The 26,209-nt window shown below is 37.5% G+C and overlaps 1 protein-coding gene across 1 annotated transcript in view; it reads right to left on the bottom strand.

The window, feature by feature from the left end:
* The window catches only part of EXOC5 (exocyst complex component 5), a 59,760-nt gene that overhangs the window by 31,282 nt on the left and 2,269 nt on the right, over positions 1-26,209 (bottom strand). Inside the window, exons 2-7 of the mRNA XM_060174919.1 lie at positions 17,478-17,572; positions 15,779-15,926; positions 8,955-9,149; positions 5,898-5,962; positions 2,855-2,883; positions 632-741 (exon numbers count right to left, since the gene is read on the bottom strand). Coding sequence (XP_060030902.1) covers positions 632-741; positions 2,855-2,883; positions 5,898-5,962; positions 8,955-9,149; positions 15,779-15,926; positions 17,478-17,572 — 642 coding nt within the window. The remainder of the gene's footprint in view (positions 1-631; positions 742-2,854; positions 2,884-5,897; positions 5,963-8,954; positions 9,150-15,778; positions 15,927-17,477; positions 17,573-26,209) is intronic.

Genomic DNA, 26,209 nt, shown 5'->3' with positions numbered 1-26,209 from the left:
TCTGGATTTTGGTGGTGCTGAGGATTGAGCCCACCTGAGTGCCTTAGGCATCAAAGTCTTTTGAATAACCATTATGCTATCTCCCCAGCCTGGAACACTATTTCTTAAACATTTTCATTATAAAAATAACATCTTAATTGTAGAAATATACTTTCATACAGAGTCTCTCCCTATTCAAATATCAGGAAGATGATTAAACAATAGACTTTGTATTATACTTCAGATGCCCTGGATTTGCTTTAAGCCATTTCCTAGTCAAATTTCACCTACTCTCTGATTCCTGTATTTCATTATATCATGATGGCTAAGTCTTTGTACTTCTGACCAATTTTGAAGCAAGTTTGGCTAACAAAAACAGTAAAATTTAAAAACCAAAAGACAAATAAGATTTTCCACATCAAGCCATACAGCAATTCATTGATAAAATAGATACAAAATTTTTCTTTAATTTAAAATGTCTAGAATTTAACATGAGAGTTGTAAAAATACAAATTATTCAAAACAATACTGAATGTATAATATAGTCATAAACAACACAGTATGTTATATAGGGTATTATAGATTATGATACATAGGATTTATAAAATCACCACAATCTTGAAAATTAGTCATTTTAAAATTTACAATTTACCTTAAAATGAAGTAAAACTGCTGCCACTTCTCTCATTCTGGAGACTTCACCTCTTCTTTGAGCACTAGTAAACTCCTGAATCAGCTGGCATTCTAAATCATGGTATTTACCTAAAAAAAATAATAATAAGGCTGGCCATCAAGCTACACGGATACAAATAAGGTATCTAAATTACCTGCCAGGGTGGTCCAGGAGGTGGTGCAGTGGATAAAGTATTGAACTCTCAAACATAAGGTTCTGAGTTTTATCCCCGGCAGCACATGTACCAGAGTGATGTCTGGTTCCTTCTCTCTCTCTCCTCCTTTCTCATTAATAAATAAAATATTTTTAAAAAATTTAAAAATTACCTGCCATTATCTGAGTTATTTATAAATATCACTATGGATCTGCTTGCTTTTAAAAGACTAATAAACACAATGAGACCATAAACAGTAGACCAGGTCCTTATCATATACTACAATATGAAAGCTTATATGTTCACGACACAAAACTTTTCCAATATGGTAAGGAAAAAAAAAGGTGACTACATTAAAAAACAGCAGACTGAGAAAGTCTTTTGCATGTCTACAGGTAGGAAAAAATTATACCTAAAGAATGAAAAGCATGAGGACTATAGAAGCAATACCAAATCCATCTTTAAAAAAAATATTACCTGGGAGTCGGGCTGTAGCACAGCGGGTTAAGCGCAGGTGGCGCAAAGCACAAGAACCGGCATAAGGATCCCAGTTCGAACCCCGGCTCCCCACCTGCAGGGGAGTCGCTTCACAGGCAGTGAAGCAGGTCTGCAGGTGTCTATCTTTCTCTCCTCCTCTCTGTCTTCCCCTCCTCTCTCCATTTCTCTCTGTCCTATCCAACAATGACAACAACAATAAAACAACTAGGGCAACAAAAGGGAATAAATAAATTTAAAAAAAAATTACCTTTATTTATTTATTGGATAGGCAGCCAGAAATTGAAAGGAAGGAGGAGATAGAAAGTGAGAGAGACAGAGACACCTGCAGCACTGCTTCACCACTTGTAAAGCTTTCCCCCTGCAGGTGGGGACTGGGGGACTCGAACCCAGGTCCTTGCACATTGTAACATATGTACTCAACCAGATGTGCCACTGGCCGGCCACCACCACCAAATTACTTTTTTTTTTTTTAACCAGAACACTGCTCAGCTCTGGCTTATAGTGGTGTAGTGGGTTGAACCCAGGACTTTGGAGCCTCAGACATTGAGTCTTTTTGCATAGCCATTATGCTCTCTACCCTCACTCTCACCAAACTGATCTTAAGATAGTATGTGACATTTAATTCACTATATTCTTGAGGCTACTATTTTAGATGAACACTTCAACTGGTAGACTATTCAAAGGTTAGAAAAAAAAAACAGTCAAGAGGTCAAACTTTAACACTTTAGGGAAAATCAGTGAGGTTTTGAATCTTTCATGCAATGGCCTCACATACAGTAACAACCAGCTACGAATGACACTGTAAATATAGTGACTTTTCCAGAAAACTAGAATGCTGTATCTACAAGGCAAGAATCAATTATATAAGGAGATAAGTAGGCACTAAAACTCTTACAGGCACTTAGCAAAAGAAATGACATTTAAAAGTTATCTATCTCCAAAATATAATATTAAAAACACAAGAAGTAAAGCTATTTATGTAACACACAACAAGCTACTAAAAATAGTAGGAGCAGCAGAACAACATTCTACACAAACAACTTATGCTCGTACATACATAGAATATGTTGGGAGAATGCCCAAGAAATTGGTAATGGTTGTGTCAAGGAAAAGGAATCAAACTCAAGGATTAAATAGAGAAGATACTGTTCACACTAGCTCTCTTTTTACTGATTTATTGATTTTCTTCTTAGCTACACAAGCATTTTTATTTGTTTGTTTGCCTCCAGAGTTATTGCTGGGGCTCAGGGCTGGCATTATGAATCCACTGCTCCTGGTGGCCATTTTTTTCCTTTTTATTGGAAGAAATTGAGAGAGGAGAGGAAGCAGAGAGGGAGAGAGAAAGATAGACACCTCTGGACCTGCTTCACTGTTCACAAAGCATCCCCTCTGCAGGTGGGGAGCTGGGGGCTCAAACCCAGATCCTTGTGCTTCATACTATGTGTGCTTACCTGGGTGTGACACTGCCTGGCACCCCAGGGTTGTTGTTATTATTATCATTATTATTATTATTAACTTAATTAAAATTAAATAAATAGAACCCGACTTACTTGCAATTTTGGATTTTACATCTGAAAATCTGAAAGATAAAAACCAATGATGAAGTACTTTAATTGCAGACAAATGTACCATACTGATTTAACAAGTTAACAGCAAGGGAAAATCAATTTAGGGATTTATAGGGACTCTCTGTACCAAAGGTTATCACAAGAAAACAACACACAAATACCAGAGTGGAGAGAATGATGAAAAGGAAGCATGCCACAAAGTAAAACTGTACATGGGTAACTCAGATGGGACAGCTGATTCTTGTTTAGGAAATACACACTGGAAAACCAACTCCCTTGCCTGGGATACATGGTATATGAGGACTAAACAGCCCAGTCAGTCCCAAGACTCAGTTATTATCTCTACTCCATATTCACTGGTATTGTCATTAAGATGACAGATGTCTATTTCCTTCCTCTGACAAGAATTTCTTCATATATCATTCAGGCATGAAAGTCTTTTGCATAACCATTATGCTGTCTCCTCAGCCAGTCTTAAATTCCCTGGCACTCTGCTCCATGGTTTGGATGGATCCAGAAAGGCAGAGGCCTCTCTGGCCTCATCATGTCCTCAGAAAACTTAGCCTATTCATGTGGAGTAGCAAGAGGAGACAATGGTATGTATGTAGCACTGCCTTAATGAGGATGACGGTAATGATAAAAAATAAAATAAAATAAAAATAATTTCTTCATATATCATTCCATTGCTGCTATTTAAAAGAAAATCAGAGATAAATTTATTTTGAAAAATAGCTATTTAAAAATTAGTAAAATAAGGGCCAGGTGGTGGCGCACCTGGTGAGTGCACATGTTACAATGCACAAGGACCCGGGTTCAAGCCCTTGGTCCCCACCTGCAGGGGGAAAGCTTCACAAGTGGTGAAGCAGTGCTGCAGGTGTCTCTCAGTCTCCTTCTCTGTCTCCCCTTTCTTCTCAATTTCTGGTTGTCTCTATTAAATAAATAAAAATTTTAAAAAATAGTAAAATAAAGTAGAATTCATTAAGAAGGACCCAGGAATGTACCTGCACAGTAAATATTCAAACTAAGGAATCTAAAATCTACAAACTAAGAAACTAAAATATTATATACTACCACAAAACAGAACTTTTCTGAATCTTTAATATCAAGAGGGTGTGTATATTTTTCATATTAATGTTGAAAGGATCTATGTAATTAGTTGGAAGAAAGGGAGTTCCAAGAAAGAGAGATGTCAATGACAGATGAAGGAAAAAAAAAATAGAAAGTTAATACAAAACTGATATAACAAAGTCAAAGTGAATCACAATATATTACAAGGTCATATTGATCTTTATGGGGAAAAAAAAGAAAGAAATTATGGTCAGCAAGATAGCTCACCTGGGAGAGTCCCTGTGTGCAACCCAGATTTAAACTCTCAGTACACTTCACAGTAGTATTATAGCACCAGGGGAAGCGCTCTCTTGCCCGGAGTAGTCGGCCTGGGGTGGTGAAGCCCCAGCGACAATAACAGACCTAATTAAAGTATGTATTCACCCCAAGGCTTGACAGAGTGGCTAAAACAAAACTGTAAGAGAAGTACTTGAGAAACTAGAAAAGATGACTATACATAGGCATCATACAGGACTACACATAGGCATCATACGGGACTACATATACATCATATGGGACAAGAAAGATGAAGAGAGGAGTGAGAGAATTAGCCAACAATTATCATGTTCCTATTGTGAGCCACACCTTTTGCCCATTTAAGTAAAAAATAGTCTGCAATAATATAAAATTATTAATAAGAACCTTTTGAGGATGACTTTGAAGATTATTACTCATAAAACAGGCAAGCTGAAATTATAGGTATTACCTAAATAATGGACAATAAACATTACTATTAATCCTGAGCTGTGAGACAAAGTTGAGAGTAAATAGATATAAATTGGTGTGTATATGGGGGGAGGGGGAACCTCTCAATTTCTGTTTGGAAAATAATGGTTAAGCATCAAATACAGAAATGTATTTACAGAGATCAGGTGGTGGTGCACCCAGTAGAGCATAATCACCTTATACAAGGACTCAACTTGGGCCACGGATCTCCCTCTATAGGAGGGATGCTTGATAACGGGAGGAGCAATGCTGCATATGTGCCTCTCTCCTTTCTTTCCTCCCTCTCTCAATCTCCCTCTCCCTCTCAAGTTCTCTGTCTCTATGGGCAAAGAAGAAAAACAACAGGAACCAATGGAGTTGTCATGCAGGCACTGAGTCCCAGCAACATGCCAGCAAGCCTGGTGGCATGAGAAGAAATACATTTATATTTTAACTTTACCTATAGATCTTCAAGTATTACCAAAAGATATATTGTCTATTAGAGGAAACAGATTTTTTTTTTTTCCAGATAGGGAAACAATTACTCCTACTACTACCACTACCATCACTATCATTTTATTAGACAGTCTGGCTTTCTATGGACTAAAAGATATCATAAAGTCTCCAGTAAAGTTGATTGTTGGATGAAACCACTATTACTTGATTTAGTAAAGGTCTTAGGCTGTTTTTGTTTGTTTGCTTATTTTTGGTTTTGTTCTTAACCTAAAGTAGGGGCTCTTAACCTGAATTTCTTAGGAAGGGGATCTGTGGCTATAATAAAGATTCTAGCATTCCATTCAACAATTTGTGGACTTAAACTTTAAGAAATTTTATAGCAAATGTGTCCAAGCACTCCAAGCCTTAAGAAATCTCATCTGAAAATAAGAAAAGCAGTTGAATGATTCTATGTTTAAATTCTCCTAATTTCACCCCACCCAAGACACTAAGGGCTATAGAATAAAAATTCAAAAGCACAATATAGTCAGCTTCAAAATTACCCCTTATTTTTTTTCTAGAGAAAAACAATCAAAATTATTTTAAGATGATATTAGGAGACCATCTTTTTTCAATTATCTACTACATAGTGTATCTTGTACAAAGGAAATAACTAGAGTTCTAAACTGAATTAGTGAGCAAAATCATGCAAGAGAAAATATAATTTTATTTTATGAACTATACCATATGCAAATTGGTTCTTGAGAAATAAACTTGCCTATCAAAAGGTAACTCCTGGGCAATTAGGTGCAACTTCTGAATGATGTCTGCTGCTTCCTTTATCTATTGAAAAATGAATACAAGAGTAATTTTTTAAAAAATATTAAGCATAAAAAAATCTTATATTTGAAAATATTTCCCTTGTATGCCTACACACAGATACTCAAACAATTTTAAAATTCACAACATACAGAACCTTGTTAACAGGAATACGTCTAGAGTATTACCAATAATGTGTCAATAAAACAAACATTTGTCTTTCTGGTACTGTGCTTTTTTATAATTCTATAATCCTTTCTCCCTGAAGTTCAAGTTTACTCTGAAAAAATTTAAATCACTGCTTGCTGGAAATAGAAGTGGAAGTCTTTTCTCCACTAATGAACCCAAAAACATAAACAAATTTACAGAAATTCAGATCATTCTGCTGCATATACTCCATTTTAAGCTATATGAATAAAACCAGAAAAATGTCAATCAATTCATGAACATAAAACAAGTTCTAAAAACAAGGATAAAATAAGCAGTAAGTCTCCTAAATGAAATACTACATAGAAATATGGCAAATTATTCAAATTACAAAACTAAAGAACACTGTCAAACTCTGTAAAATTTTAAAGAGATAAGGTGCTTACTTACACTAATTACTAATTACTATTTATACTAATATAGGGACTTATATAATGCTCATTTTTTTCTTTTAAGGAAACTTTTGTTTCCTTAAAAGTTTGTCGGTTTGTACCCATTAACCAGGAGTAAGTGCCTAGTGTTATGAAATGTATACCTCAGTATACTCTTGCTCCAAACTATGCTTAATTCTTTACAGAGTAATTTAGCCAAATAATAAAAACCAAAAGCCATCAATTCCTTATACAAAGAATACTCCAGCTTATCAATAATTTAGGTCAAACCTCTTTGCCTAGTAGAATGTAACTATTCTAAATGACAGGGAACCAGGGCAGTGGAGCACACATTAAAGAATGAATAAAACACCACGTGCAAAGAACCTGGTTCAAGCCTCCAGTTATCACCTACAGGTGAGAAATGTTTCACAAGCAGTGGAACAGTGTTGCAGGTGTCTTCCTTTCTCTTTATCTATTATCCTCTAATTAAAAAAAAAAAAATCACTAGGAGTAGTGGAGTTGTGCAGTGTACTGTAGGCACTGTGCCCCAGTAATAACCATGATGGCAAAAAAAAAAAAAAAATGGACAGAATTTCTATACTATTCAAAGTCAAGTTCACAAAAGAAAAAAAGAAGTATGTTTGAACATAGCTCAGCACTTAACACTGATGATTTCATTTTAAAAAATACATCAACTTCAGGAAAACATGTATTTCACAATCAATAAAACCTTTCTTTTTATTTATTCACTTCTTCTTCTAGTGTCCCCATAACAGGTAACTACAAGACACTCTTCCCGCCCCGCCCCCGCTCCCAACTTAGGTCCTTTTCCACCATCATACACCAGGCGCCCAGAGTCACTCCACTCCATCCCTATTCCTCCTTCCCAGAGCCATTTGCTTTGGTGCAATATGTGACACCTGGTGCAAATTTCACCTTATGTTTTCCTTTACTGTTTCTTGTCTCTTAGGTCATTTAAAAAATAATTTATTTTTACTAAGGAAATTTTGTTTTAAAAGACTATGGTTGTTGTAAGAATACAATTAAAAGGGAGTCACACTGTAGTGCCGCGGGTTAAGCGCAGGTGGAGCAAAGTGCAAGGACCATCACAAGGATGCTGGCGGGTTAAGCGCAGGTGGAGCAAAGTCCAAGGACCAGCACAAGGATCCTGGTTCGAGCCCCCAGCTCCCCACCTGCAGGGAGTCCTTCACAGGCAGTGAAGCAGGTCTGCAGGTGTCTATCTTTCTCTCCCCCCCTCTGTCTTCCCCTCCTCTCTCCATTTCTCTGTCCTATTCAACAACGATGACTACAACAATAAAACAACAAGGGCAACAAAAGGGAATAAATAAATATTTGAAAATATTTTTTTAAAAAGAATGCAATTAAAAATATACAATTTCACACCTCCCCCAAATATGTATCAGCACACCTCACCACCAATGTGTCATCTCCATTAACCAAGGACATTGTACAATCAAACATTTTCAACCTCACCTCACTACCCCCTTTAGAATCCTTACATCTGCTGAAATTGAAGTCAGTTTTATTAATGTTTCATTATGTATTTTTCCTTGCTTTGTTTCTTAAAATCCACTTACTGGTAAGATCATCCAGTATTTATGTCTTTCTCTTTCTGGCTTGTAACCCCTAATGTTTATACATATTTGACCTCATTTTGAAAGTCTTTTTGGCACACCTGGTTGAGCATACATGTTACAATGAGCAAGGACCTGGGTTCAAGCCCCAGTTCCCTCTTGCAGGAGGAAAGCTTTCCAAGTGAAGCAGTGTTGCAGATGTCTCTCTCCCTCCCTATAAGTCTTTCCCTCTCAATGTCTGGCTGTCTCTATCCAATAAGTAATAAATGTATAAATATTTTTTTAAAAAACTTTCTTTTTAACTCAATTTTTCCACCAGAGTTACTGCTATGGCTCCAACTCAGAATGATTGTACTGTTCCTAGAGAAACAGGTTCATTTTTTAGATAGAGAGGGGAAGAGGGTGGTCCAGGAGGTAGTTCAGTGGATAAAGAATTACACTCTAAAGTATGAGGTCCTGAATTTGTTTGATCACCAGCAGCACATGTATCAGAGTGATGTCGGGTTCGCTCTCTCTTGCTCTCTCTCTCTCCCTCCCTACCTTTCTAATAAATAAATAAACAATATTAAAAAAAAAAAAAAAGAGGTGAGGGAGAGGGAGAGAATGAGAAATAGCATTGTTAATGAAGCTTCTCTGTGGAGGCTGGCTCTCAATCCCAAGTCCTCACACATGGGAAAGTGTGCACTTTACAAGGTGAGCAATCCCACAGGCCCCTTAGTAAATAACATTTAATGTTAACTACTCAGTGATTTGAAATCTAACTCCAGAAAGTAATAATTACAGTTCATAATTAAGCCATTATTAATGTTGTAATTTGTTTTTTTATCTGACAGTGCTTACCTTTTCAGAATTTGTAAAAACATCTGATTTCAATTCTCCATCTAGAAATTCATTAAAATATTTCATCAGTTTTTGAGCTTCTACTGCTCGCTGTCTGGGTGTATTTACACCCTCCAACTGGTCTCCAAGGTGACAGACTTTAGTTGCTACATAGCTGATGTGCTCATCAAGTTCTTGAAAGTGCTGGAAGGCAACCTAGGAAAAATGTGCATAAGCATAAAACATCAAGAGAAACTAGTTCATAAGCTAATAGCTATCAAAATGAAAACTAAACAATCACTACTTTCTAACCTAAGTAACTAAAGATAACATAAAAACTATATGAAAAGTAGGGCACCAAAGTAAAAACCCTGGGTTGAGGGTGAAGATGGATGTTCAGCTTCACGGGGTGGCAGGGGGGAGAGGGACAGGACACAGTCTTTTGATGGTGGGAATGGTGTCTACGTACACTATCAATCTGTAGTCATATAAATCACTATTTAAATAATATGAGATGAGAAAAATTGATTGACTGTCTCAAACTTTTTAAATCACAGACTGAGTCTTTGATATGTTGACTCTCTTAATTAAAAGCTTAGACCAGGGAGAACAGAAGCAACCAGTGGCACAGCTATATGCAAATAATGTCAAAGGACATAAATTATGGTGATGTTGTGTATGATACAGCAAATCCTAACAAAGGAATTTTTCAAAGTTAACCCAATTGCCAAATAATGTGATTATAGTAATAAATATCTATTGTCTTCTTAAACCCCATGATAGCAGGAACCTCCCACTTCCTCCATAGAGCCTATATTTCCCCCAGTCCTGGAACCTCTAGGGTAAAGCTCACTTTCCTGCATGCTCCTTTCAATTCATACCAAATGATATTCCATCCACCAATCCCAACCTAATCAATGCAGTGAGTACCACCTCAGCATGCTTTACTTCAGTGTCCAGAGACGTCAGGCATGGAATGTCAACCCTTTACCCACATTAATCTGTTGAGACCTTTCTTTTCATAGCATTCTCTAATTCCATTCCAGGAGGTTCACTTCCAAAGTTCCAAAACATAGGTATAGACCAGGTCCCGTAAGATAGAGCATACGTTCACATGTATCCATATAATAGGGCAAAATATATACCTGAAAGCAAAAATACACAATAGTCTGTAGTGAGTCAGCATCAAGTTCATAATGAAATAGTGTCCACTTAGACTTAGATATCCTCCTCACCTACTTCCTATTACATTTCTCTCACTCACTCCAAAGCTAACCTTATCAAAACAAGGACTGCAAAAGCTGAATAAGGGCAAGTGACTGGCATACTTTTTTAAAAAAAGATTTTATTTATTTATGAGAAAGATAGAAGGAGAGATAAAGAACCAGATATCACTCTGAGGGTCTAGCTTTTGTAATTGCTTCCCTGCTGCACATGGGTGTTGACAGGTCGATCCATACAGAGACTGGCATACTTTAACGATGACTCTTTTTAGTCACTATCAGACCACCTCATCAACTGGGGCCCTGTTTGGGGAGTCCTGAGATTCCCAAACAGACATGATGGGCCTAGACCTCAAATAAATCCCTCTCCATTGTTACCGGTCATTTCCATCAGGAACAACACAATAGACCCCTTTGTGGGCCCCCATAGCACCCTGCCCTCAAATGGGATCAACAACGGTAGAGAATATTCCATCCTCCGAAGGGAGGCTGGACAATATACTTTATGCTACACCTGAGGAAGATGGGTCCTGAAATTGGGGCAGTTTGGAACATTTCTACTCATGACCACAGAATGTGAGCTCAGATCTACAGGGATGCAGAGGTCACATAGGCTCCTAAGCTGAATATGGGCCCCAGATCAGATTAAATCGATGGCGTTTACAGTCAATAATATTTATACACCTTTCTCATATTTGGGAGCTACTCTCTTCCCCGATGCAGCTTTCTGGTCCTTCTGCCAGCCATGACATCACCTCCCCAGACAATAATTAGGATCTGTTTATCAAATTTCAGGCTCAGGCAAAAACAAAACAAAACAAACAACAACAAAACACTAGTATAGCCACAGGCCCTTTGGAATATAGCTAAAATATGCCTACTAGCTATCTACAAAATGGAGGACGCCCCCAACTCTTCATCTGCACTATTCCAGCCTTTAAGTCCATGATTGGTCAACAATTTGTTTGGCTTTATATGTTAACTCTCTTTTCAACCACCAGGTTCCAGATGCTAGCAAGATGCCAACCGGACTTCCTGGATAGACAACCCCACCAATGTGTCCTGGAGCTCCACTTCCCCAGAGCCCTTCCCCACTAGGGAAAGAGAGAGACAGGCTGGGAGTATGGATCGACCTGTCAACGCCCATGTTCAGCAGGAAAGCACTTACAGAAGCCAGACCTTCTACCTTCTGCATCTCACAATGACCTGGGTCCAAGTCAAGGTTTCCTTTTTATAAATAAAAAATTTTTAAAAAACTAAATGAAAATTTCACCAAGTTTCAGACTTCTATACCTTAAACTACTATAATGATCAGACATACCATTGAACAAAACAGCAAGGCTACTTAAATCTATCCAAGTTAATCCAATTTTCTGTAATCAGATGATCCTAGAAACAAGCATCTTTGAACTAATTATCAAAGAGACATCTAAGTAACTAATCTGTAAATATGTAAACTCACTAGTGAGTCAAAACTATATCAGAAATAAAACACTGATAAAAAAGTATATTACAAATTGTAAATATTTATAGAGTAATGCTAGCATCATTAAATAGTTCTTTCCTTAACCTGAAAATGGCTTCACTCATATGTGAAATATAGATAACTAAACAAACCTGCAAAAAAAAAAAAAAAAAAAAAGTGGTCCAGGAGGTGACGCAGTGATAAAGCTTTGGACTCTCAAGTATGAGGTACCAAGTTTGATGCCCAGCAGGACATGTGCCAGAGTAACGTCTGGTTCTCTCTCTCTTCCTATGTTTCTCATAAATAAATAAAATCTTTAAAAAAAAATGCAAACTGTCTTTTGGATTCTGTAAAACCTATAGTGGTTGGGGCAGCAGAGGGAGGGAGGCATCACAGGAACTTTTGGTGGTAGGTGCAATGAGTGGTACACACTCAAACAGGTATCTGTGAAACTCTCTAAAGGCTAGAAATGAACCTACCCAATGACCCAGCAATTCCACTCCCAGGGATATATTATCCTAAGGAATCAAACACAATAATCCAAAGAGATCTATATATACCTATGTTCATAGCAGCACAATTTATAATAGCCTAAACTTGGAAGCAACCTAGGTGTCAATCAACAACAGGTGAATGAATATCTAAGAAAGATGTGGTGTATATATATATATATATATATATATATACAATGAAATACTACTCAGCTATTAAGAATGATGAATTAATCTTTTCCCCTCATCTTGGATAAAGCTTGAAGGAATCATGGTAAGTACAATATGCCAGAAAGAAAAGGATGAATATGGGATGATTTACTCATAGACAAAAGTTGAGAAATAAGAACAGAACTTGGACTGGGTTTGGTATATTGCACCAAAGCAAAGGACTCTGGGGTGAGTGGGTAGGGCTTTTAGGTCCAGGTGCATGGTGGTGTAGGAAGACCTAGGCTAGAGGTGAAAGTGTTTTTGTGGAAAATTGAAATAATACACACATGTATCAACAACTCTAAACCATTAATCCCTCCTCATTAAAAAATAAAACTAAGGGACCAGGCAGTGACACACTTCATTAAACATACTTAGTATATAGTGCTAAAGGATACTGGTTCTAGCTCCTGGTCCCCACCTGCAGGGGAAAGGCTTCACAAGTGGTGAAGCAGTGCTGCAGGTGTCTCTCTCCCCCTCTCTCTTCAATTTCTCTATCCAATAATAAATAAAAATATTTTAAAATAAATTTAATTTTAAAAACTGTCGTTTCTCAGTTTTGGGAAACAGGAAAGACTGCAACAATTATTCTACTCAAGCAAAGGTACATTATTCTCTAGAACATTCTTTCTTCTCTCCAGGGTAAGGAGACTGTCCTAGAATAGAGGCAAATGATATACAACAAACACTATAGAATTGTCAGTTAGACAAGATGATAATTTGTAGTATGGTACTATAGTTCTAACCTTTAACTGAAAGGAGAAAAAAAAATTTTAAACATTTACCAAATTCTTCCTCTTTGCAAAACACTTGGATGACTATTTTGAATACTTTATATGTATTTACATTTAATCCTTAAAACTGTTTTACAGAGGAAAAAACCAGGACACAGAAAAGCTCAAATGTTTACAATTATATAGCTAATAAATGGCAGAGGAGACTAGTTCAGGAATTTATCAGATTAACTGTTAGTAGCACTATTACTTTTTTAAAGAATTTATTTATTTATTTATTTATTCATGAGAGAGATAGGAGGAGAGAAAGAACCAGACATTACTCTGGTACATGTGCTGCCAGAGATGGAACTCAGGACCTCATGATTCAGAATCCAATGCTTTATCCACTGCGCCACCACCCGGACCACGTAGCACTATTATTATACCCAAAGAAAACTGCACTAAAAACACAGGGGCTGATGAAATAGTGCACTTAAATAGTGTGTTGCTTTGCCATGTGCACAACCCAAGTTTCAGCCCAGACCCTGCTGCACTGAAGGAAGTTTCATGTTGAGGTCTCTTTTACTGTCTTTCTACCTTTCGAGAAAAAGAAGGAAGAGGTGGAGGTGGAAGTGGAGGTGGAGGTGAGCAAGGGGGAGGGGGCGCTTGGGAGATAGTCATGGGCTGTTCAGTAGTCTTTCACACCTGAAGTAGCTGAAGTGCCACATTCAATCCTAACACTATCATAAGCCAGAACTGAGTAATAATTCTCTAGTTTGAAAAAGGAAAATAAAAAAAAATCTAAAAATACATTCTGTATCTTAAGTAAATTCTAGACTTATTAAAATTTTCTTACAGCCATATGGCTAAGTCAAGGAACTCAAATAAATGAAATCTGTGTGTGAACCAGCTTGCTAGTCCATAACAGCCCTGGGAATCAGCAGAGCTAAACAATGGTGACTACACTTAAAAGAAAACAATCCCCGGAAGCCGGGCGGTAGCGCAGCAGGTTAAGCGCAAGTGGCGCAAAGCTCAAGAACGGGCGTAAGGATCCTGGTTGGAGCCTCCGGCTCCCCACTTGCAAGGGGGTCACTTCACAAGCGGTGAAGCGGGTCTGCAGGTGTCTTTCTCTCCAGCTCTCTGTCTTCCCCTCCTCTCTGCATTTCTCTCTGTCCTATCCTCCAACAATGATATCAATAACAACAACAATAATAACTACAACAATAAAACAACAAGGACAACAAATGGGAATAAATATTAAAAAAAAAAAAAAACAATCCCCTCTGGGATCTTTGGAATATAACTAAAATAGGCCTACTAGCTATCTACAAAATAAAGATCCCCAAATCTTAATCTGTAATATTCCAACCTTTAGGTTCATGATTAGTCAACAATTTGTTTGGCTTTATATGTTAACTCTTTTTTCAGCCACCAGGTTCCAGATGCTACCATGATGCCAACAGGACTTCCCTGGACAGACAACCTCACCAATGTGTCCTGGAGCTCTACTTCCCTAGAGCCCTGCCCCACTAGGGAAAGGGAGAGACAGGCTGGGAGTATGGATCAACCTGCCAATGCCCATGTCCATCGAGGAAGCAATTACAGAAGCCAGACCTTCCACCTTCTGCACCCCATAATGACCCTGGGTCCATACTCCCAGAGGGATAAAGAATAGGAAGGCTATCAGGGGAGGGGATGGGAGACAGAGTTCTGGTGGTGGGAAATGTGTAAAGTTGTTTTTGTCAGTGTTTCCTTTTCATAAATAAAAATTAAAAAAAAAAAAAATCCAGTCAGGGAACTGGGAAATGTAGCTCAGTGTCCTCCATTCTATTTTAAGTACTACCCACAGCCCACCCCCCCCAAAAAAAAAAAAAACAATCAAATTCCATACTTGGTCAAGTCTATAAAAGGTACTTGAAGGTTTCTAGTATAAGTCTAGGGCCTATGAAGGGGTAAGAAGCTTAGCTTACTTAGTCTCAGGGCTAGACTAATGATTCGGTTTTACTCCAAAAGTGATTAGAAAATGAGTTTTCTACACCTAGTTTTCCCAGCTACACTAAAATTCTCATGACATTTGAGTCTAGTTAATAATAGGTCTCATATTACTTTTTTTATGATTAAGTGAGAACATAAATGACTAAGTATCCAAGTTAATAAAGTGTCCCTAAAATTACATATCCTTTGAAGCATAATTCTTCAAAGTGTTCATTGTTAGAAAGGAAGCAAAAACCTACATACTGTATTGGATACCATCCCTAAGAAGAGACTTGTATGACTCCCAAACCAATACACAGTAGCAAGCCAGTGTCAAGAATGTTCAATAAGACTCCATTAACACTTTATCCTATAGGACGGATGTAGTAGAATGAAACCTCAACAATTAATATTATTTGTTAAGATTTTTAAATAACGGGAGCCGGGTGGTAGTGCAGCGGGTTAAGCACATGTGGCGCAAAGCGCAAGGACCAGTGTAAGGATCCCGGTTCGGGCCCCTGGCTCCCCACCTGCAGGGAAGTCACTTCACAAGTGGTGAAGCAGGTCTGCAGGTGTTTATATTTCTCTCCCCCTCTCTTCATTTCTCTCTGTCCTATCCAACAATGAAGACAGACAACAATAATAACTACAATAAAAAAAGGGGGCAAAAAAATGGAAATATTTTTAAAACTTTTTTAATCATAAAACTTGAAGGAAATGATGATATAGCCCATATACAATACTTATTACTTAGCGAAATGTTTACCTGATTGCTTTTCTGAAGCTCTTGCACCTTCTTAGCAAATTCCTTGGCTTCTTTCTGACACTGTTGCTCTAGTTTCTCTACTTTCCGTTGAATTCTTTCATCCATTATCTGCAGTTCTTGAATATGATTTACAAATTCTTCTAATAACCTATAAAGGAAAATTAGAATATGTATCAGTCTATCTATGATTAAACTTTATGAATTGACCGGTTACCTTGCAGTTGAAAATAGTATTGTAATAAGCATTCCTTGAGCTAAAGATTTATTATCTCTATTGTTCTATTAGAAATTTCTGCAGGTATATTGCACCAAATCAAAGGACTCTAGGAATAGAAGGAAAGTAGGCTCTAGTATTATGAGGTGGAAAAGGTTCTAAGTTGGTAGAGAGAATGTTTTGCAGACACCTATTACAGGGAGATGAGAGATTATAGCAGTGTGTCAATAACTATTGCAAGACAACAGCAACAAGTTGGATACAGAAAATTTTAAGTATTTTATAATTATGGCCAAGGTGGTAACACCGAGTAAAAGAATGCAGAACTTGCATGCATGTATGAAGTCCTATTTGATTCCTGGTACTCCATATACTTGAGCAATATTCTGGCTCTATCTCTCATTAACTATCAAGTTCAGTAACTAATTAAAAAAAAAAAATCCCTTCAATCAGTAAGATGAGGTCTGCCCCCAACCCCCAAAAATCACTTTATTGAAGAAAAGTTGATTTATAAGACCTGTCATCATGAGGGCAAAATTTCGCATTTCTCTAATACTGGTATCAGCACTTCATCACTACCAAATTATCCATGCCATCCATCATAGAGTTGTGTTTCCCTAGCTCCTTCTTACTTAGCAGCTTCCCACCTACCCTCAATCTTGAGTCCTTGGAATAAGATCTAGTCTTTCTGTAACTTTATGACTTCTTCAGGGATTTATCCAGACCATGAACTTTAAAACAAACACATTACTTTAAAAGCATCACACGGAAATAATATAGCCAAACATCAACTGTTGATTTGTCCGTGGATCAACTCTGATCAACAAAAACCTCATCTAGAACCTCCTTTAAACACACTATAGAAATCAACTGTAGGAGCTGGGTGGTGGCACACCTTATTGAAAGCACATGTTACAATGAACAAGGACCCTAGTTCAAGACCCTGGTTCCCACCTGAAGGAGGGAAAGCCTCCAGAACTGTGAATCAGTGCTCCAAGTGCCTCTCTCCCTATCTCCTCCTTCCCTCTCAATTTCTTTCTGTCTCTACCTAATAAATATTATAAAAAAGAAGTCAATGTTATAGAATAAAAATAAGTTTTACATTAAAATGATATACACTCCAGGGCACAGTGCCTCTTCCTCCAATTTACAACTATTCTTAAAAACATTTTTAGAAGTTTATCCAAGCCATTATTATCCAATTATTACTTGGTATAAATATTAAGCTTTTATAACACAGTAAAACTCTATCAAAATATTTAAAAACTCCTAAAATAAAAGGAACACAAAAGGGAAAATAAAGTTAGTCCAAACTTCTAATACCTGTGTCTCTTATTGGCCAGTTTTGAACTAAAATCCCCTTTCCTGAACATTCAAGAAGAATTCCAAAAGTCACCCCAAAACAAATTTGTACTAGAGGCTGAATCCATGAGGAAAAAAGTTTTTGTTTTGTTTTTTGTGACTACTGTTTTTAATTTACTTCACCTTTTAGGATCAAAAGCTTCAGGTCCCCCTCTAGAGCCTCCTCCTGGGGTTCTCCACACGAGTCGCTCAATATACTCATCTGCCACGAAAGGCTCCTAGTTTACAAAATAAATATTTTTAAGTTTCATAGATAACTTAATACTACTTACAAAAATGGTTTCTATTATGTAATAATGTAAAATTGAATTAAATCAGTAAATACATATCTACATTATTGAAATATACAAGGCTTTTTCAATTTAATATTTGAGTAAATAATAACTTAATAAAAATTAGGATATTAAAATACATAATGGTATTATGATCAGTTGAAATACCCCAATAGGAAAATGAAAAAAGGAGACCAAAAAATTGGCCAAGAATCATGAAAAGTACCTAGTCACCAAATAAGAATGATCACTTTCTTATACCTAAACTAGCAATTTTTTTTAATTACAAAGATGCAATACAAGCTCAAATTTACACTCCCACAATTGTTAGAAATGTTCACAGGTACAATATTTTTGGAAGACAATAGGTAGCAAATTGGTAACATCAACAATCTTAAAAATGCTCATACCCCTCATAAATCTAAAAATTCTAAAGGGAAAACAGACATGAATACCAAAGTTTTTACATGTTTACTGAGCATATAAATAGTACTGAAAAACTGTTTACATAAATAGTAGAAATCATTATTGAAAATGTATGGTAAACTCTATTAGCTATCAAGTTCAAGTTCAAGCAAAGATTACTAAAGTCCTGGGGTCCTAGGAACATTCCTAAAATACATTTTAGCTTATTTATTAATTTTTTGATTTTTAAAAATTTTTTATAATTTATTTTCCCTTTTTGTTGCTCTGTTTTATTGTTATAGTTGTTGTTGTTACTGATGTCATCATTGTTGAATAGGACAAAGAGAAATGGAGAGAGGAGGGGAAGACAGAAGGGTCGAGAAAGATAGACACCTGCAGACCTGCTTCACTACCTGTGAAGCAACTCCCCTGCAGGTGGGGGGCCAGGGGCTTGAACCGGGATCCTTATGGGGGTCCTTACATTTTGCACCACATGCACTTAACCCGCTGCGCTACCTACTGCTCGACTCCCAACATTCTAGCTTCTTTCCATCCTATGGTCCTTGTCCTCATTTGCTCAACTCCTACACTTTAGGGCCTATTTTGTTTTGGTTTTGTCTTGCTTTCTCTCAGCCACATTGCAACCAAGTTACAGGTGCTACTACGTTTCTATCCTGACTTCCCTGGACAGATGATCTCTCCAACATGTCCTGGAACCTCACCTCTCCAGAGCCCTACTCTATAAGGGAAAGATAGAGACAGGCTGGGAGAATGGATCCATCACCACTGAGCAACTGCAGAAGCCCAAATCCCTTCATTCTGCATCTCACAAAGAATTTTGGTCCATACTCCCAGAGGGACAAAGTTTTAGGGAAAGAGGACGAAAGGGCTATGAACCCCAATTCCACTGGGACGTGAAACATCTGTCACCAGGAATCTTTATTTTCATAACATCACTGAAAAGGAAAGGAAGCTGGAAAAAAAAAGATTAAGTCAGGCTTATCTGAAAGAGGAAAAAGGAAATGTACTCAAAAGTAGTAATAGGTCTAAATTTGATTTAGAAAGAAAGTGAAGGTAGGTCCACAGAAGTGAATAAAAATAGGCAAATAAAAAAACTGATAGAGTGATAGAGTGATATAGATATAGTCAGTCAACCCATTCCTGTGACCTGGAGAGAAATACTACAGTTTCCGGGGGGGGGGGGCATAAAACAGTGGTGGTGGAATTATATACACCTATTATTTTATAATTTCATAAATTACTAATAAAAGATTTTAAAAAGAAAATGTATGGTAGACATAGAAGACTATAGTCATATTACAAAAATTTCAATGAAATGAGAAAGAATGCTCACATATAATACCTAATAAAAAAAGTAAGATACAAAATCTTCTTAGAAAAAAAATATAAATAAGGAAGAATTGAAGGCCCAGTTAAAAAAAAAAGTTCAAATAGCGGGAGTCAGGCAGTAACGCAGCAGGCTAAGCGCATGTGGCGCAAAGAGCAAGAACCAGTGTGAGGATAACAGTTTGAGACCCCAGCTCCCCACCTGCAAGGTGGTGAAGCAGGTCTGCAGGTGTCTTATCTTTCTCTCCCCTTCTGTCTTCCCCTCCTCTCTGCATTTCTCTCTGTCCTATTCACCAACGATGACATCAATAACAACAATAACTACAACAACAATAAAAACAAGGGCAACAAAAAGGGAATAAATATTTATTAAAAAAAAGTTCAAATATTCACCATCAGCCCATAATGTACATTTACATACTAGTTTTCATGCAAATGAACATCCTATATTACTTCCTGCTGAGCATGCAGCTGGTGATTCCAGTCTGAATTTTTAGAACATAAAATTTTCCACTGTTAATTATGTTTTAAAGACATTTGTGTTAATAAGCACTCATTGAAAAATAAAATTTCCAGTACCAAGTACTGGAAGACTTGAGGGAAAGGGAGGAAAGATGTATAAACACAGACTACATACTTGAGAAACTGATAGTCTAATAGAAAGAAAAAAAATAAGTAAAGAAATGCAATAGTATGTGATAACTAAAATTTCAAGTGTTGGACAGGCAGTGGCACATATTATAGTAGAGCACACATTATTATAATGCTCAAGGAGCAGATTCAAGGCACCCTCCACCCTAGCCCTGCTCCCATCTGCAGGAGGAAATCTTCATAAGCAGTAAAGCAGTACTGCAGATCTCTCTCTCTCTCTTCCCTCTTGATTTCTCTTTCTCAAATAAATATATGTATCTTAATTTTAAACGTGTACACACTTCAGTATTGGCATCAATTACCTTAATAAAAGAGCTGGAGAATAGGCAGGAATAAACAGCTCAGCAAATATTTACTGAGCATCTAATAAGTGCCTGTGGTAGGCACTAATAGAGATGTGAATTCAATAAAGAGGGTCTCTGTGAATTTTCATAGAAATAATATTCTGCATTAAGAGAGCAACACTGAACAAGTAATTTAAGACACAGCTAAGAACAATGTGATTACTCTGGTGGAAAATTCCTAGATGCTCTGAGAAATAAATAATAGCATCAGACATGGTAGAAAGATGCTAAGGGATAGATGACTGGCAAGAAGTGTTGCCTTATCTTGGGGGGCAGGGATAAGATGGTGTGGAATAGGGAGAGCTAGTGTTTACCTACACTGAAGACTACAGCAAATCTACATGGAAGCTTAGATCACTCCATTCAGAAACTAATCTGAAACTTAGATGAGAGCTCCCTCAGTAAAGAAGGGAGTAAGAGGAACCACATAGAAATGGGGCAGAGACCAATGTCCATGTCCAGCGGAAAAGCAGTTACAGAAGTCAGACCTTCTACCTTCTGCACCCCATAATGATCCTGGGTCCATGCTCCCAGACAGATAAAGAATAGGGAAGAGTCCAATAGAGGGTATGGGATACGGAACTCTGCTGGTGGGAAATGTACCCCTTATCCAATAGTCATGTTGATCATTATTAAATCAATAAAAAAAAAAGATGGAAGGAAGGAAAAGAAAGAGAAAAGAAGAAAGATAGAGAGAAAGAAAGAGGAAAAGAAGAGAAGGGAGAGAAAGAAAGAAGTGGAGCAGAGAAACACCTCAGCCAAGAAGTCCAGGTTTCTTTTTTTTTTTTAAGAGTAAATAAAGCTATTTATTATAGACACATTATTTTTTTATTTATAAAAAAGGAAGCATTGGGGAGTCGGGCTGTAGCGCAGCGGGTTAAGCGCAGGTGGCGCAAAGCACAAGGACCGGCATAAGGATCCCGGTTCGAACCCCGGCTCCCTACCTGCAGGGGAGTCGCTTCACAGGCGGTGAAACAGGTCTGCAGGTGTCTATCTTTCTCTCCCCCCTCTGTCTTCCCCTCCTCTCTCCATTTCTCTCTGTCCTATCCAACAACAACAACAACAATAATAACTACAACAATAAAACAACAAGGGCAACAAAAGGGAATAAATAAAATAAATATAAAAAAATTTAAAAAAAAAAAGCATTGACAAAACCATAGGATAAGAGGGGTATAACTCCACACAATTCCCACCACCAGATCTCCGTATCCCATCCCCTCCCTTGATAGCTTTCCTATTCTTTAACCCTCTGGGAGTATGGACCCAGATTCATTGTGAGATGCAGATGGTAGAAGGTGTGGCTTCTGTAATTGCTTCCTTGCTGAACATGGGCATTGACTGGTGGATCCATACTCCCAGCCTGCCTCTTTCCCTAGTAGGGTGGGGCTCTGGGGAAGTGGAGCTCCAGTACACATTGGTGGGGTTGTCTGTACCGGGAAGTCTGGTTGGTATCATGCTAGCATCTGGAACCTGGTGACTGAAAAGAGAGTTAACATACAGAGCCAAACAAATTGTTGAAGAATCATGAACCTAAAGGCTGGAATAGTGCAGATGAAGAGTTGGGGGGGGGGGTCTCCATTTTGTAGATAGCTAGTAGGAATATTTTAATTATATTCAAAGGGTCTGTAGCTATACTGTTTTTTTTTCCTAAGGTGTAGAACTTTTTCTTTGTATCCAGCATAAAAACTGTGCTCAACAGTAGGAGGACAGACACCCCAGTATTACAATCCTACACCTACTTTTAATATTTTATTTTAAGGAGAGAAAGATGCAGAAAGAGAGAGACACCAGAATAGTGCATAGCTCGGGCTTATGATGGTACTGAGGATTGTCCTGGAACCTTGGAGCCTCAAGCATTGTAGAGTGTCTTTTGCATATCTATTACCATTATGCTATCTCCCCATCCCTTATCTTTCACTATTAGCACAGGAAGGGGAGGCAAGAGACTACATGCCTGACCAGGGTGAGAGTTGCTGACATGTGCCATCTTAGCAATTTCTCAACACCCTATTGATTGCAGCATAACTGCACCCCATTTTGGAATTTAGTCTCTACAGAAAAGAACCCTGAATAAAAACTTCACCTAGCCCAGGAAGTCTCCACACCGAAGCTCAAGCTAATGCAGCTGCTCCTTGCTGTGGAAAACGTAGTCCTGTTCAAGCATAACAGGCTATGTAATAATAACACAGTTATTATTGGGGCTGCACCACTACTGTGTTATTGTTGCGACTGCCTCACAGCCAAGCCTCATCATCTGCTCAAACCTTCCTCCCGTTCTCTTCTTCACTGGGATCTTAAACATGCATGCTACCAACACTGAGCAGTATTCCTCACAGCAGGCAGGATCTGTTGTTTTTCTTGCTTTCTGGTCTACAGAACAAAATCAAACACAATGAAGATGCACACTAATCAATAATCAAAATACTTCCCAGCCGGAGCCAAGACCAATCCCACATATAAGATCTTGAAAAATCAAGCCTTAAATGTATATATTTAAATTTTTTAAAAAATCTTTACCTGAATAATGCACCTGCTTTTGTCATGTGTAAGACCTACATTCAAGCCCAGGTACCACCACACTGGAGAAAGCTTGAGTGCTATGTTACTTTTTTCTCTCTGTCCCTAATCTGTTTTTTTTCTTTTAATTTTTATTTATAAAAAGGAAACACTGACAAAAACCATAGGATAAGAGGGGTACAACTTCACACAATTCCCACCACCAGAACTCTGTATCCCATCCCCTCCCCTGATAGCTTTCCTATTCTTTATCCCTCTGGGAGTATGGACCCAGGGTCATTATGGGGTGCAGATTTTTTTTAAGACCTCATGCTTGAAAGCGTAGTGCTTTATCCACTGAGCCACCTCCCAGACTACCATATCTTGTTTCTATCTGAAAAGCTGAACCATAGTGTTGAAGGCCCACAACCCAGAACAAGACCGCAACCCAGAAACTAACATGCATTCTATAACACTATAAATCCAAGGTTCTTACAAACCAATTATGAGTCTTACACAATTCTGGCACTGAATGAATTTTGCTACCTTAGGCCTCTCCTTCCTAAAGCCCACTCTATTTTCATGAGATTTTTCATGTGTTTCATAGTATAATAATGACTTACAGTTCTCGAACACTGATTTTCTTTACATACTGTAACTGTTTCATTTTACTCAGGCTAGCAAAATGAAACTCATTTTGTAAAGTACGTCAAGAAAAATACAACCAAGGCAAACAGTAAAAAGACATACCTGAAATTGCCTGTGAACAATTTCATTTTTTAATATGAAAATTTTATTTTTATTTATGTATTTATTTATTTATTTGCAGCTCTGGGGCCTCATGTATGCATGATTTCACCACTCCCTTTCTGCTTTACTGGGAAGTTTCTCCACCTAGTTCCACAAATTCAAATTATCCTTAACAGGACTCAAATGCTACGTCCTAATCTTTTTTCTTCTAGAGGCAACATTCTTGTGCCCAAATCTCAATTCATATAGCACTTTATCTAGACCTCTTTGACACATTTATAACGTTATTTCAACTCTATGTAGTTAGTAGCCAGAGAAACAGTTCCCACTGGTAGAGTACAAGACTTGCATGCATGCCTGAGGTTCCTGGTTCAATCCCCTGTGTCACATGTACTGGAGTGGTGCTGAGGATTCATATCTCTATCTTTCTTTCTCTCTTTCTCGTCTCACTTGTGTGTGCACACTTTCATATGAACTCTATTATCTCATAAGAAATACATAAAATATGGGCGGGGGGGGTATGCAAAAGAGACTCTCATGCCTGAGGATCCGAAGTCCCAGGTTCAATGCCCTGCACCACCATAAGCCAAGGGGCTGGGCAGTGCTCTGGTGTTTCTCTCTCTCTCTGCATCTCTCTCAAAAATAAAATAACACAAAAATATTTTTAAAAAGAAATACATAAAATAAAGCTTTAAAAAGGAATATGAAGGGGAAGCAATTACAGAAGCCAGACCTTCTACCTTCTGCAACCCTCAACAACTCTGGGTCCATGCTCCCAGAGGGCTAGAGAATGGGAAAGCTATCATGGGAGGGGGTGGGGTACGGAGATTGGGTGGTGGGAATTGTGTGGAGTTGTACCCCTCCTACCTTATGTTTTTGTTCATTAATCCTTTTTTAAATAAAAAATTTTTTAAAAAAAGGAATATGAAATTAAGTATCTTGTATCAATCATCTCTCCCTCTACTTAACAATAAGTTCAGGATATATATTTTCCAAAGTATGTTCCATGAAATTCACCAGTGTCATGGTCAAAAAAATGACCAGTGTCAAGGTAAAAAAAAAAAAAACTTGAGAAATGAACTTCTAAGAATCCTTCATAAACTATAGTTTTTAAGTCTGTAATGAAACAAGAAAATCTTCATTTAGAACTTACTTGCCTTCTGAACCATTCTTTTTTTTTTTGCCATACATTTCATAGAATTAATATTCCCATTATTTTGAAAACTTATTTTGAACTTAATAGATAAAAATATTTGTTGAATGAATGGGTATTTGACACTAGTTAACAAAAACCTGCAAAAGCTTGCTCAAAGAGAAAGAAAAGAAAAAGCTAATGAGGAGGAGGTACAACCTCTTTAGTAACACTTGAGAGCAATATCTTCAGAAAAAGAGCTTACTACTTCAGACACTTTTTAGATGTGCAGAGTATATAATTAGTCCAAACCATATAGAAACTCATACTTAAAATAACCACCCTGAGGTGATCACTTTATATTACATTGCAGATGGGTCCTTCAGAAAGATTCGTCAGCACTAACAGGGTATTCTGGCTAATTTCTAGGATACATACTACTAAAATAATTGAATCATACATCATTTCTATCACCTGAGGAAACACATATACTTTAGTTTGATTCTGTTGTATGAAGGTGTTTATTTAAAAAGGAATAAATAAATAAGTCTCACAGGGCTAACATGAAATTTCATGGATTCAAATAGTTCTCTAAAACTGAAATGCATAAAAACAAAATATCCTTGACAGTATCCTGACCTGTTTCCCACAGTTCTCCAACTGTGACTAACAAAGGGGAGCAAGAGAAAAAGACACTTCCTGATTTGTCCTGCAACCTGGATCTTATGGCAGAAACAACAGGAAATGGCAGCAAAGACTGAGGTTTTTCTCCTCCCTTTAAAAGAGAACAACTTTCCACTCTTGAAAGTTTATTGAGCATAACAATATAAAACTCAATGTAGTAATGAAAAGATAAATGTCATTTCTTAAGTCATGAATTCTTCAGCATTTAATTGTAACGTAGTATGATTTTAATTTTGAAGCAGCAACAAGCTACATATGGTAAGGAGGGGGAAGTCACATGAGTTGTTAAGATTCACAAGGCTGTTTTGAGAACTCACTGGTCACTGCACTACTGTCACTGGTTAGTAAGAGTATTTATTACCTGCTACAACAACTAGAGTCACTCATGAGTTACCCTAAGCATTAAATTTAACTATTGTACTCAAAGGCAAGACCCTTGAAAGTATAAATATGGAGCTGAGTAATGGCACACCTGGATGAGTGTACGTTACCACGCACAAAGACAGACATTCAAGCCCCAGTCCCTACCTACAGGGGTTAAGCTTCACAAGTGGTGAAGCAGTGTTGCAGGTGTCTCTCTTTCTCTCTCTCTCTCCCTATCTCCCACTTTCCTCTCAATCTTCCCTCTTCTCTGGCTCTATCCAAATAAATAAAAATAAATTTTAAGAAAGAGTATAAATGTAAATATACAATATATCAGACACACACAAACACACTCTTTTCCACCCTGGATGAGGGGAAGAGGAATGCAGAAATCAAACCTTTTTCAAA

The sequence above is a fragment of the Erinaceus europaeus genome, chromosome 16 (assembly GCF_950295315.1).
Source record: "Erinaceus europaeus chromosome 16, mEriEur2.1, whole genome shotgun sequence".
In the NCBI taxonomy this organism is placed as follows: domain Eukaryota; kingdom Metazoa; phylum Chordata; class Mammalia; order Eulipotyphla; family Erinaceidae; genus Erinaceus; species Erinaceus europaeus.
This window is presented reverse-complemented; position numbering and strand designations above follow the sequence as displayed.